The 12,560-nt window shown below is 41.8% G+C and overlaps 1 protein-coding gene across 2 annotated transcripts in view; it reads left to right on the top strand.

The window, feature by feature from the left end:
* The window catches only part of odad2 (outer dynein arm docking complex subunit 2), a 36,609-nt gene that overhangs the window by 7,359 nt on the left and 16,690 nt on the right, over positions 1-12,560 (top strand). Inside the window, exons 7-14 of one of the 2 annotated variants that reach the window (XM_070928404.1) lie at positions 490-707; positions 1,258-1,401; positions 2,395-2,548; positions 8,744-8,890; positions 9,221-9,430; positions 10,457-10,690; positions 11,223-11,333; positions 11,454-11,608. In XM_070928404.1, the coding sequence (XP_070784505.1) occupies positions 490-707; positions 1,258-1,401; positions 2,395-2,548; positions 8,744-8,890; positions 9,221-9,430; positions 10,457-10,690; positions 11,223-11,333; positions 11,454-11,608 (1,373 nt within the window). Of the gene's footprint in view, positions 1-489; positions 727-843; positions 879-1,257; positions 1,402-2,394; positions 2,549-8,743; positions 8,891-9,220; positions 9,431-10,456; positions 10,691-11,222; positions 11,334-11,453; positions 11,609-12,560 lie in introns of both variants that reach the window. The other variant, XM_070928405.1, reaches the window with a different exon arrangement.

Raw genomic sequence — 12,560 nt, 5'->3', positions numbered from 1 at the left:
GATATTGTTCAGCCAATCAACAGAGGAGGACCTCTTCTGTGTAAATCATTGGCAAAGTGTTATTTAATTCCACTGCCTCAATAAAGACTGAATTGTTATGCAGGTCTGCAAATTGTTGAGAGAGGGCTTTTATGTGCATTTGCTGTTTTTCATGTGCCACTGATACTGCTCTGTAGATTTTATATGCCTCTTCTCGGAGTGAAATGGTCGACACGTTGTCAGAAATTAGCATGTGATGTGTCTCAAATAATGAGGAGAGAGGCATCATGTCAGCTGGGTGGAAAATATGGCACACAGCTTCACAAGAAGCACAAGTGAACATCAGACTATTTTGTTTTAATAAGCATCATTCAGAGAAGTTTACGACCCGAGTACATACGGTTTTACAAATGAAATGTATTGTATATCTCACCACTGGAACTTTGGTGCGATCTGAAAGAGGCCTTTCTCCTCACTCTCCAGCCTTTGTCTTTTTCCACTTACCAACAGGATTTTGTAGTTCAAGAACTTCCATCAACACAAAAGATCCAGCATGTGGAATCGGTTGATGCGGAGGAACAAGGCCAACCCCAGAGGTCTTACGAGCAACAGGAAAAGAATGTGCATGAGAAGGCGAGACAACAGCACACGCCGAACAAGGCAGGCGGCGAGAAGAAATATGAGCCATGTCCGAGGTGGAAGAATCTTGGTCTCATGTCTCCATGTGGGTATGTGATAATTCCGCTCGTAAGATGTGTCCTGAAATATTGTCAGGCCGCCACGTAATGTGCGTGGCGGGGGTCCCTCCTTGAGGAGATAAGCTTTAGATGACAGTGATGCCAAGCCTCCGTCACATGTGCTTAGTGTGACTGCCAGCAGTCACCCATTATAAAGAGATGGTTATATGGTTTATAAATTTTAGGGCATGTGCAAATATTCCTGATTATACAATGATCTGAGTTAATAAATACGTTGACATTGTGGAAACCCTTTCTGCCCAATTACAGACAGAAATCTTGGGAAAAAATCCCAAAAAGATCTATCACATATGGTCTTTGATTGATAAATAGATCTAGCAAGGGCTGAGTTGTTGCAGCTGTACCTTGTGATAACTATACCCATTTGAGGACAAACTGGCTCAAGATAAAAGTATCTCCATTGCTAAAAAAAATGCCCACTGAACCCTTGTCTCAAATTGTTAAATAATGATTATGTTAGAAAAATAACCGTTTTCAAAATAGAAGCGGGCATAATGACTCTTATTTCACATCATTATAGTAGTGCAGAGGAAAAAAACCCCAGTAAGAGCTCTGGAGAGGAGAAGTCTGGTGAAATACAGAAGAAAAAGCTGGGAGCCAAGAGCAAGATGAAAGCAGAGTTCTCTGTGTCCTCTTTACCTGGACGTCTGTCCTCCCAGAAAATGTAAGTGTCCCAAATGATTTCTCTTTCTTAGAGTCTATAAGGACTGTTTCCTTTCTCTGCAGGTGGAGAAACCTATACAAGATTTAGGAACTGATAAGAGGAGCTGAGCGCTGTTTTACCACTGGGGAAAAAGTGTGACCTGCAAATATATATATATATATAGCCATTGTACCGAACAAGAACCTATGTAAAAGCTTTTTCCTTCTTCAGCTCTTGGCAGCCATACTTCCTCAGCTGTCTACATGCTTGCGGCTGCCAATGAATACAGACTGCTAGCATCATAAATTGATGCTCGCCACTGTTCACTGATAGCATCCTTTACTGCTCATCAGTTCGTGTACATGCAATAAAGACCCCCAGGGTGCATTCACTCAGTCACAGTCATGACTGCACACCACCCAGGATGCTGCGTACGGCCTGGCAGCTTTGTGAAGGTCTCGTTCGTTGTTTATCATGTTGCTTCCTGGAAAACGCTCCCTCATGTCATCCGGCTGCTTCGGATAATGCGCTCCCCTGGCAATGCTATTTGTACGTACATGGGAACTGTCTCTCAGCGGCCCCATTCGAATGTGTACCAAATTTCATTGCTCCACAGTGCCCAATTTTCATGATACAGTTATCCAAGTGGCCCGAGCAACTTTAAAAAGCCATCTGCGTTTCTGTTTGCATCAATAGCCTTAGCAAGAGCCTTCGCTCTGTATATGATGACGACTCCAGTCCTCCCATGACATTATTCCAATCCTTATTTTCCTGCTGCTTAGATCCCGAGGAAGTTAAAACGTGACACTTGAATTTCAAAATCTTTAATGTGTCTCCTTGTGTGGGATGAGCAGGCTGTTTTTGCCATTTAAAATGCAGGAAGAGATTTCATGATATTATATTCCATCCATTTTTTTTCTGGCTGTGTATTGTCTAGTTGTTACACTGTCCCACACCCTTGTAGATTGTTATCTGAGGTCTAAAGTGCACTCTTATCTGCCGTTTTTTGTTCAGTAAGACCCCAGCAGGAGGTATGGCTATGGAGGCTTTCAGTGAGAGTTCATCTGAGAGTGAGGAGGAGGAGGAGCAGCCAGAGCGCCGTCCAGAGAGTAACACAGACCTGCCTTCGGAATACTGGCAGATTCAGAAACTGGTCAAGTACCTCAAGGTATGGGAACGTTACCCTGCACACCATACTGTTTACTCCCTCTGATGGATTTCCACCCAAAATAGTGACTTGTACTGCTGTATTGCTGAAGGTGAGTGCAGGCCACAACTGACAGGAAACAAAGTCCATGCTCTTTTCCTGTCATCTACACAAGAATTTTGATGCTGTCCTGAGTCGGTATTCGAATTTCAAAAATGTCTTCAGCGTTGCGATGCTTGGAAAATAACATTTAGTCATGGAGGTGTAGGAGAACTGAGGATAGCTGGTATCACAAACGCTCATTTTCCAATCACATAATCCCACCTGTCTGTTTTGCCTCAGTCATATCAAGGTGCCACTCCGTACAAAACAAGAGGACGTCAGATGAAATAAAGTATGGATTGGTCCCATTTAAAGCGGCGCTTTGTAGGAAGACGCTCATTGAAGTGGTTGGCTCGGCTCGTGGATTCCTGGTTTCTGACACGGGCCTGTTTGGTTGCACATGTGAGCCAAGACACAGGGGAAAGAGCTGTCTGACGGCAGCAGCTGTACGCACTGTTTGCCCACACCGCAGAAGCATAAAAATGAAGCGCGCCTGTGATAGGTCTGACAGGGCATATGGTGAATATTAATGTGTCAAAACATGGAAGGAAAAGAAAAGAGGATAGAAACGCCAGTGACCCAGACTGGCTGGGAATACCTCCGACCACTTGACTTCAGAGATCGCCCTACCTCACTCAGTGGTCCCCTATTATCTATTTATCTGGACAGTATCATTCAGACAGATTATATTAAAACAGACTGTGGTTACTTTATTTTGACAGGAATCTGTTTTGTTGCACGTTGCAAACCTGTCCCCTTCTATTTAACAGCAAAAATACCTTAAATGCCGCTTCAACTTCAAGAAAATTAAATGAGTTCATGTTATTTCAATGTGCAATGGCGTTACATATTTTAACACGGTATGGGATTATGGGTTTGGTGCTAAATAAGATCGTTCACAGCGCAACCGGACTAAATCTTTTATAGAAAACACTGCTATAAAGTTCAACTGTAGGTAGATATTTTTAGCTTAGCAAAATAGAATATAATAGAAGGAAATTCCCACTCTAAAAGCAGGCTGCTGTTCCTTTCCAGACAGAAAAAAAAGAGAAGATGTAAATGATATGAAAGAGGCAAATTCAGATATAAAATCCCCTCACTGGTGTGTATATTTTATACTTTTCAGCGGGGTTTGTGGTGTGAGCTTTAGGGTTTGTGTGTGTGTGTGTGTTCCTGCTTCAACGAGATGCAGCACGGCAGTAACCAACCATGTCCCGGCGTTCTATCTGTCTGGAAACCACACAGCACAGTTATTTATGGGGTTTGTCCAGTAGTCATTTTATAATATCATTACCATCAGACGCTGAAACTTGCCACGAGCCAAGTTAAATATCTGTTTTATTTTAGGAGGAGATCTTTTTTCTCCCCACCCCCCCCCCCCTCATTTCCCTTGCACTATAGACAGCCGTTTGTACTCGAGGAAGTTGAACACTTTTATAAAGCGACACATGGATGTTCTGTTTTGTGTTTTAATGATATTTACGTAGGTAATATTTGCCTGGGGTTCCGATGTGTTTGTTTTTATACTCGTATGACTGGAGGTCTGTGCCCGTAAAATGGTTACATGGTCTCTCACAAAATCCAGAATGCAGATTTAAGTCTTGTGTCTTGCAAGCATGGGTTTATACAGCATGTGTGTGTTTGTACGGGTGTATGTATGTGCTGTAGGAGTCTGTAGCACGCTGACATGGAAAACGAGTTTTAACATAATTCGCCTTCCTTATTCCAGCCTGTAATGCTTCAGTGGGACAGCATAAGCAGACATTTATCATACTTTAAATTTAAGCATATATATATATTTGAAGGCTGTATTCTGTATATATGTATCTGTATATATATATATAGTTATATGTACAGCGTATAGAGCTTCAGCAAATTATGGAAACCAGACAGGAAACAAGACAAGCTAAGTAACAACTTTGCTAAAAAGACCAAAGGGTTGTTTTACTAGTCAGGACTGAATAATTTAAGTTCAGCAGCTAAGCCATAAAATAATTTGTCTTTGTTTAAATGAAGACAAAATTCACCAGCTGCTATCAGTTAGGTTGGCCTGTGGCTTTGTAAACATAAGACAATTTTCATATTTTCACAGATATAAATATTGTGTCTAATATACAATCTGTTACTAGTTAACATATAAACATTTCAATATTGTGTGTTGTAAACATTTTCATAATTTACTTTATATAAAATTCATAATTTCTTTTCTGTGCAGTCACAACGAAAGGATAATTCACCGGACCAGCTTTTAAAAATTGTCACTATTAGTGCAGCCTTTCTCCATGGCTTTAAAATGGCTTTTTTCTACGACTATGAGTTTAGTTTAAGTGTAAAAGAGCTGAAGATTATCAAGCTGAGCTGGGTCCTTGACACATGGTATTGTTTTCAGCCCTCATTAAGGTTGCTCCCCCTCTGCTGGACAGCCACAGTACTGCCGCTCTGCTCTTCTCTCATGAGAACCATTCTACTAATTGCTACACTAAAATCAATCCTGTCTCCGGTGTACACGAGCCAGTATCAGCTCATTTTCTCAACAGAAGTGATTTTGTAGCTAATTATGCTCTAAGTAGTTAAGCATTTTTGATGCCTTTTTTTTTTTTTTTAACAACTGCTGCACTCAATTAATACATTTTCACTGCCTGTAATGCATTTACATGATGTCTAAGCTGGAGAATGTACTTACAAGAATAACTGCATAATTTCATTCTCATGAATGAAGTAACTTTTCAATTCAAAGACCTGACTAGACGTTTGCTCACTGCACTCATTTTATGACAGCAAGGCCTATTAAGTGATCAAGTTTTATGGAGATAGGAGATCCTATGTCAAATGTGAAGCAAGAATCAACCAGTAATCATTCATTCTGTCCCTACAGTACCTTTCCCATACTAGAGCAGGAGTTTGGGTTTGTTCTTGTCATTAGTAGCTTTCCCTCTAAGTCTGCTCTAGACTGCAGAGAAGTATGAAACCTCATGCATCCTCTATGTCTCGACCTGTGCCAAGACTTCTCTCTTAAACTGAGCACTACTCACTATGCACAGTCATGCACAAAATATATGCAACAAAACAGTGTTAAGAAAAGGGCCTGAGGTCAACAGGGTATCATTGACAGCCCTATTAACCCTGTCCCTGCTACCACATGCTCAGTGCTCTGATTTATAGGCCTGGAGTGGCTCAGGCAGGGCAGTCTGTGTCTGCAGAATCCAGTCTGCTGCTACAGAGGAACCAGACTAGAATAAAACCTCCATTCAGTAGTGTGAACGCATCAGCCATTTAGTGGCTCAGGCCGAGACACCTGCAGTGAAGGAAGAGACAAAATGTGTAAAGCATCTTTAAGTGGCTGAAATTGAGTTCACCTCATGAATGGAATTTGATCCCTCATACTGCTTAATCTCTTCAAAATCCTTTTTTGATTATGTCATTCCATCAGACAAAGGGATAAAGTATTTATACAGCTGTCTTTAATCATTACTAGAAGAGCTTCCATTAAACTGCTGATTAATGACTATTATCTACCTTAACAGCATGCTGCAAATTCCAGAGTGGTACTCTTATAAATTCTCTTAATGGGATGTGTTATTGTAGAGGTGACTAGTGGTGCAAGTATTACTATTTAGGGATATTTGGATTGGTACACAATTCTGTTCAGTCATTCATGGTTTCCAGAGGATGAATCCTGCTGCCTTTGATGATCCTTTGACTTTTCATCCAGCTCCATCAACAGGCTAATGTCAATTTGCCCTATAATTTGTTTTTTCTGTCCCTGCAAAGTTAATGACATCCCCAGCAGCCTCAGTTGCACTTTGTGGTTTGTGCTAATTAGCAAATGTTAGCATGCTAACAGGCTAAACTAAGATGGCGAACCTAGTAAATATTACCTGCTAAACACCAGCATGTTGTCACTGTGAGAATGTTGGCATGCTGATGGTAGCGTTTAGCTCAGAGCACGGAGCACCAGCTGCTAGCGTGACTGCAGCCTCTTAGCCTTCAGGTTTACCAAGACATTCATTACTGCTGTTAGCATTAGCAAATGTCTCGACCCGTGGAAGCTCACTAGGGTTTCTGAAACGGACCCGTAAAGATTTCATTTGGTTCAAGGACTAAATGGAACACATCACAGGTTATGTTTCCTAATACCTTGTATGTTAAAAGAAATTTAACTTAGTATTGATGTTGATTATTGAAATGCCAAGCCAGTCGATCATGGCATACCGTATCTAGGCAAAGGTAATATACAGTATCTCCACCAAGACACTGGACAGATATTAAAACTACCCTTTGATTTTCTTGTTCAGAGGTCGAATAGTGGTTGAATTGGTTCCACTTTTGAGCATCTGCCCATATCATGCTCAGAGAGTCAAAGATCTTTCACCATAAAAGATTGTCAGATGTTGTCAATGTTTTAAAGAATGTCGACAATACTTCAAGACCAAAGCTAACAAAAGTGAAAGCACATGATCTGTTTTCTGTTCTCCCAGCTATCACTCCTAAACATAGCTTTTTTTTTTTTGGTGTTGTTTTTACAAGGTACGAAGCTCGCCTGCCCGAATCCTTTGAAGAGTGAGAATGGAGGAGACAAAGGAAGCAGTAGATCCACTGCTGTTAATGGGCAAATGGTTCACATTTAGGCTAGCATCATGATATGGAGAACACATGTGGCCGTTATCCCGCTGTGTCAGAGCACTGCTTTGTGAGGGAGATATGATCAAACACCACTTGAGACTCTGGTATAGGCCTACACTGATGAGCCGGCCCCCTCCAACAGCGGCATGAAACAGATTACTGCCCCAGCCTTCTATGTAGTGATAGGCTATTTTCTACTTATATGAGTAGCTGATAGCAGGGCATGTTACATTCTTATGTTTGGTTGAAATAATCTATTTACGGTGGCCCTGAAGTCTCACATTGTTTGGGAGGTGTGCAACTAATAAAGGCTTATGAAGCTTGGAACGGTAGAGGCGGCCTTGAACCCCCTAAATGAGAATTCTATCTGTGGCACATTGAAACCACTGCAAAAAAAGGAATAATATTTGATTGTTCAGTTGCCAGGAGATTTTGGACTGGGTGTTTCAGTGTCACACATCAAAGCCATGTAGCAGGTCTAGTATTACAGCAGCTAACTGTTAACATTTTTGTGCCATGAACTTCTGTTTTATCTGACTACTGATTTTTTTTTCCCCGTCTCATGATCAAAACCATTGCATGTCAACAAAGTTTGTTATGCAATTGCATATGAAAAAGACTAAATATGGTAATATAAAAAAAAAAACACCATTGCTGCCTTCCTGGACGGTATTTTAACAATCTCAAAGCACCAGCCCTAAGACTGGTATTTTAAGTTCCATAATGCTGTCAACATCCGTCCACATTATGTGGATTTATGCAGTGTGTGGAGAATCTGAAAAAAAAAAGACAAACAACAAGTATTTGGATGCAAAATTTAGGGGAAAACAGTAAAATAGAGTCTGGTTCTGCCACTGCCGCACATGTCAGGATTTGACCACACATGCCTAATTTTAAATCTCTGCATTGTTTTTGTATTGTTTTTTTTTTTAGTGAACACGTTGCAGTGAAGTGGCAATCAGTTGTGTGTGCCACATGTGTGCAGAGGGGCTTGAATTTAAATCAAAGAGTGGATACCCCCCCTCCCCTCAAAGCACTTAGTAGTGTTGTAGTTACTAAGTTGCTAATCACTGGGCTGCAGGTCTAAAATGATATGTGTGTATATAGCAACTGTCAAAACATATTCTCCTTTTGAAATGCTAACTCATCATTAGTTTCAGGGTTTCAGTTCTGATAGTGTCTTAGGGGCAATGTCTAATGGTTTCTGGGGTTGGTGCTGTTGTCAGATCTCAGTGCTCTGTTAGCAAATAATTTCTTACCACCACAAAGCTAAACACTTACAATGTTGTGGGAAACAAAACAACCCCAGCAGGAGTGTCATTATGGGAGGAAATAACAGAAGGAGAGGGAGGGAGGGTGGTTGGAATGGGGGAAGGTTTGTATCCTCCTCCCTTTTTCCAAATGTCTGCTTAATGTTTCATTCTCTCCTCCTCTTCTTCCTTTTTTTGTCTTTCCTTTTTCATTCATTCACATTTGGCATTATCATTTCAGGGAGGGGACCAGACGGCCACTGTGCTCACTTTGTGCGCCATGATGGACTTTAATTTGATGCAGGAGACGTGCCAACTGGCCATCCGGGATGTAGGTGGCCTTGAAGTCCTCATTAACTTGCTGGATACAGATGAAGTCAAATGCAAAGTGAGTGGCTGTGCCAAAGCTGGACCTGGATGGCCTGCAGGCATAAACAGAGCCGGCCGTGTGTGCCAGCCTGTGTTTCAGTTACAGAAACACTATAGAAGCGTGCCTTTAAAGACACAGGGTAGCAATTATTCTCCAGTGTGCCTAATGACATGTGGGTTCTTTTTAACCTGATTTTATTACGGCTTTTTGCCCTGTCTATTTTTAGTAGAAATGTGGGTGATGTTTGGCTACTAGATTTCGCTGTATGTACTCTTAGTGCAGATGGAGGCTTCATGTTGGCATAGTCAGCAGTTTCCATAAAACAAACTTTATTGTGTGTGTTTTTAGATTGGATCTCTGAAAATCCTGAGAAAGATAAGTCACAACGTGCAAATCCGTCGAACCATCGTTGACATGGGAGGCCTGCAGAGCATCGTGAAGATTCTGGGCTCCCCGGTCAAGGACCTCAAGGCTTTAGCTGCTGAGACGGTCGCCCACGTGGCCAGGTTCCGCAGAGCAAGGAGAACCGTCAGGCAATATGGCGGTATAAGAAAACTGGTGAGTATAATACAGAAACGTGTAAATTCAGATTAGTGTAACATAAAAAGAGCCTGATCATTCTGTACTGGCGTTAATGAAAACATTTTATGTCCTATGGTGGCAGATTTTCCATTAAAACACGTCTGTTTATTTATGTGTCAGCTAGTTTGTGATTTAATACAAACTGTTTTTGCACTAAACCACAGACACCTTGGAACCTTTGGAAAAACAGGATGGTGCCTTATTCCGATGTGATCCACATATTACCCTTACTGTTGTGTTTAAAGCGTAAAACACATATCCAGACTTTGCTGAGCTACGTTTTGATGATTTGAAATCAATCACCCATTCATGCCCTTTTCACACTGTATGCAATTGCCAGATAGTGGCCCATCTATCCTTTTTCCACCCAGTCTTTGAAAACAGCAGAGTGGGTGCTGGGGTAAAAACAGATAGAATGTCCCCTACATCCCCTGACCTGCATTCATGTTTGTTGACAGAGCAACCTGTGATTAAAGTCTCCGTGCCTTGTATATTTTCCTCAGCCCCAAATCGGATGTTCTCATGTGCAAGTCACTCACAGAGGCAGATTAATTTCACGCTACGCTACGAGACCACCTTTGAACTATGCTGTGTGTAATAGCTTTGCCTGCTCTGTCTCACTGGCCAGGAACTATGGATTAGAACACTGAATGATGGCCATAAACCGTCACACTGGGCTTTTCAGGCCTAACATCAACATCTATCCTGACAGTTTTCCACTCTTAGCATCTCTGGCTTTTTCATCCTCGCAGACCCAGTGGTAATAGAATTTTAATTACACCCTTAATCACAGCCAACAACTTGCTATTCCCATCTGGAACCATGTATTATCACTCCAACTTTTCAGAGTGCTCGAATTTATGTCAAGTTCACCGAGTTTGTGTAAATGCGTGTATGGAAGTTTTCTGCTTAAACACGTGTGGTCTTGCCCGCTTGTTTGCACACATTTTCATGTTTGTGTTTATCTACGCGTAAGCCTGGGTCTCTTGTCTCTCTGCTCAGGTGAAGCTGCTGGACTGCGTCCCTAATTTGGCCAACCTGACTGCAAACCAGGAGAAGGATGTAGAGGTGGCTCGCTGTGGAGCCCTGGCGCTGTGGAGCTGCAGCAAGAGCACCAAGAACAAGGAGTCCATCCGTAAGGCCGGGGGTATCCCTCTGCTGGGACGCCTGCTCAAGTCCCCACATGAGAACATGCTTATTCCAGTGGTGGGCACCCTGCAGGAGTGTGCCTCAGAGGTGAGGGGGTCCACATACTGTATGTTGTACTATATTTGTACTCCAAAGCCTGCTATGTCTTACTCCTCTGTGCCATAGAGCTCCATGGTTGTCTAAAAACACGTCAATGAGCATATATCACATACACTGTCCTGCTGCTGGAAATACTCGCCAGAGCACCAAACTTGTATTCCTCTGCAGGTGAAATTAGTTCCTAACAAATGCACTTTATATCCCCGATTGCTACCAACTACAGCGCCCAGCTGTTTTAAGAAATGCTCAGACATAAAAAATTAAACTGCATTTGTTAAGATTGACCTGTTTGTAAAGATTTACAATCTGTAAAGGGGCAAATTGTCTCCTAAACATGTGTTTAACATAAAAATATACAAAATTATGAAATATTTAAGGGTAGAAAATAGGTAAAAGTATGATACTCACCATATGAAACAGATGAGAAACATTGGAAAAATAAAAGATCCAGTACATGTGACATAGTTAAAGATTAGTTCATGCTGTTCATGCGGTCTGTTAATTTGATGTGTCTCCACAGGAAAGCTACAGGATTGCCATTCAGACTGAGGGCATGATCAAGGATTTGGTCAAAAACCTAAGCAGTGACAATGATGAGCTACAAATGCATTGTGCCAGTGCAATCTTCAAGGTACCTGTTTTCCACACTTCTGCCCTTGTCATGCGCATAGCCTGTGGAACAATTATCAGAATTGGAATCCAGCCTCTAGAGGAATTCATGTAGATTTTGATCCTCTCTTTTGCTTTGCAGTGTGCGGAGGACAAACAAACCCGCGACCTGGTGCGCAAGTACAAAGGTCTGCAGCCGCTGGTTTCGCTGCTGAGCAAGGCAGACAACAAGCAGCTCCTGGCCGCTGCCACCGGAGCCATCTGGAAGTGTTCCATCAGCATGGAGAATGTGGCTAAGTATGCCGGACTCAGGGTCTCACTTTATTACCTCTCATTAACACACATGGACCCCCACACACACACAAACTTAACATACCAGAGATACAGAAACACATTGTAGCCATGTCTTTTGGGATGTATGACTATGTGCTTGTAATTAGTGGTAACAGATTAGCAGGACTTTGATAAATCACTCATTGTACATAGAAACCGCAATTGAATGAGTCTCAGTGCAAAAGGGGGTTGATAGCAATTAGGCATTTCACTCACATGTGCCCGTAACTTTTGTAAAATATGTTTGCTAAGATAATGTGGTTAACAGCAGTCTTACATTAGGTGAATACAGAACACCAATAAGGAGTTCAGCTGACTTGCGTGCATTATGGTCATCATGCCATCATCACATATGTTACTTTTATGGGGGGGGGGGGGGGGGGCTCTAATTCATTCACGACTAGATGTGTCACTTTTTCCACTCACATGCTGTTGTCATATTTCCCTTTCCTTTACGCTTGTGTCTGGCTGAAGTGATTATTTGCGTAAAATGTAAAGTTTTTGCACAGATTCTGTAAGCTCTGATCTTTTATGTGAGCGTTTGACGCTAGAATTCAATTCTTTCCCCCCCCGTTAGCAAAGGCTTGAGTCAATGTGCTGATTTTATAGGCTCCAGTGATGTGTTAGTCAAGGCCTGTTTGTATTGAACCAAACGTAGGCATACTGAAAGAATCAGCCTTTGAGATGGCGATTTTCTAATGTCAGAAGACGCGGGCTGACACAGCCTTTAATCATTTGTCATGTAAGGCAGAGGTTTATTTAAGTGTCATTTAGCCTGGATCCTTCAGCTGTGACATTTCTGGACTGGTTTTTGACTTGTACTTTAGTGTCAGATGATTTTTAAGTCAGTAATTTTCCCTCTAAAATAAATAATGCCCAAAGACCGTGCCCTGGCAGCCCCATACATTTCCACTAG

The sequence above is a fragment of the Enoplosus armatus genome, chromosome 21 (assembly GCF_043641665.1).
Source record: "Enoplosus armatus isolate fEnoArm2 chromosome 21, fEnoArm2.hap1, whole genome shotgun sequence".
NCBI lineage: Eukaryota > Metazoa > Chordata > Actinopteri > Centrarchiformes > Enoplosidae > Enoplosus > Enoplosus armatus.
This window is presented reverse-complemented; position numbering and strand designations above follow the sequence as displayed.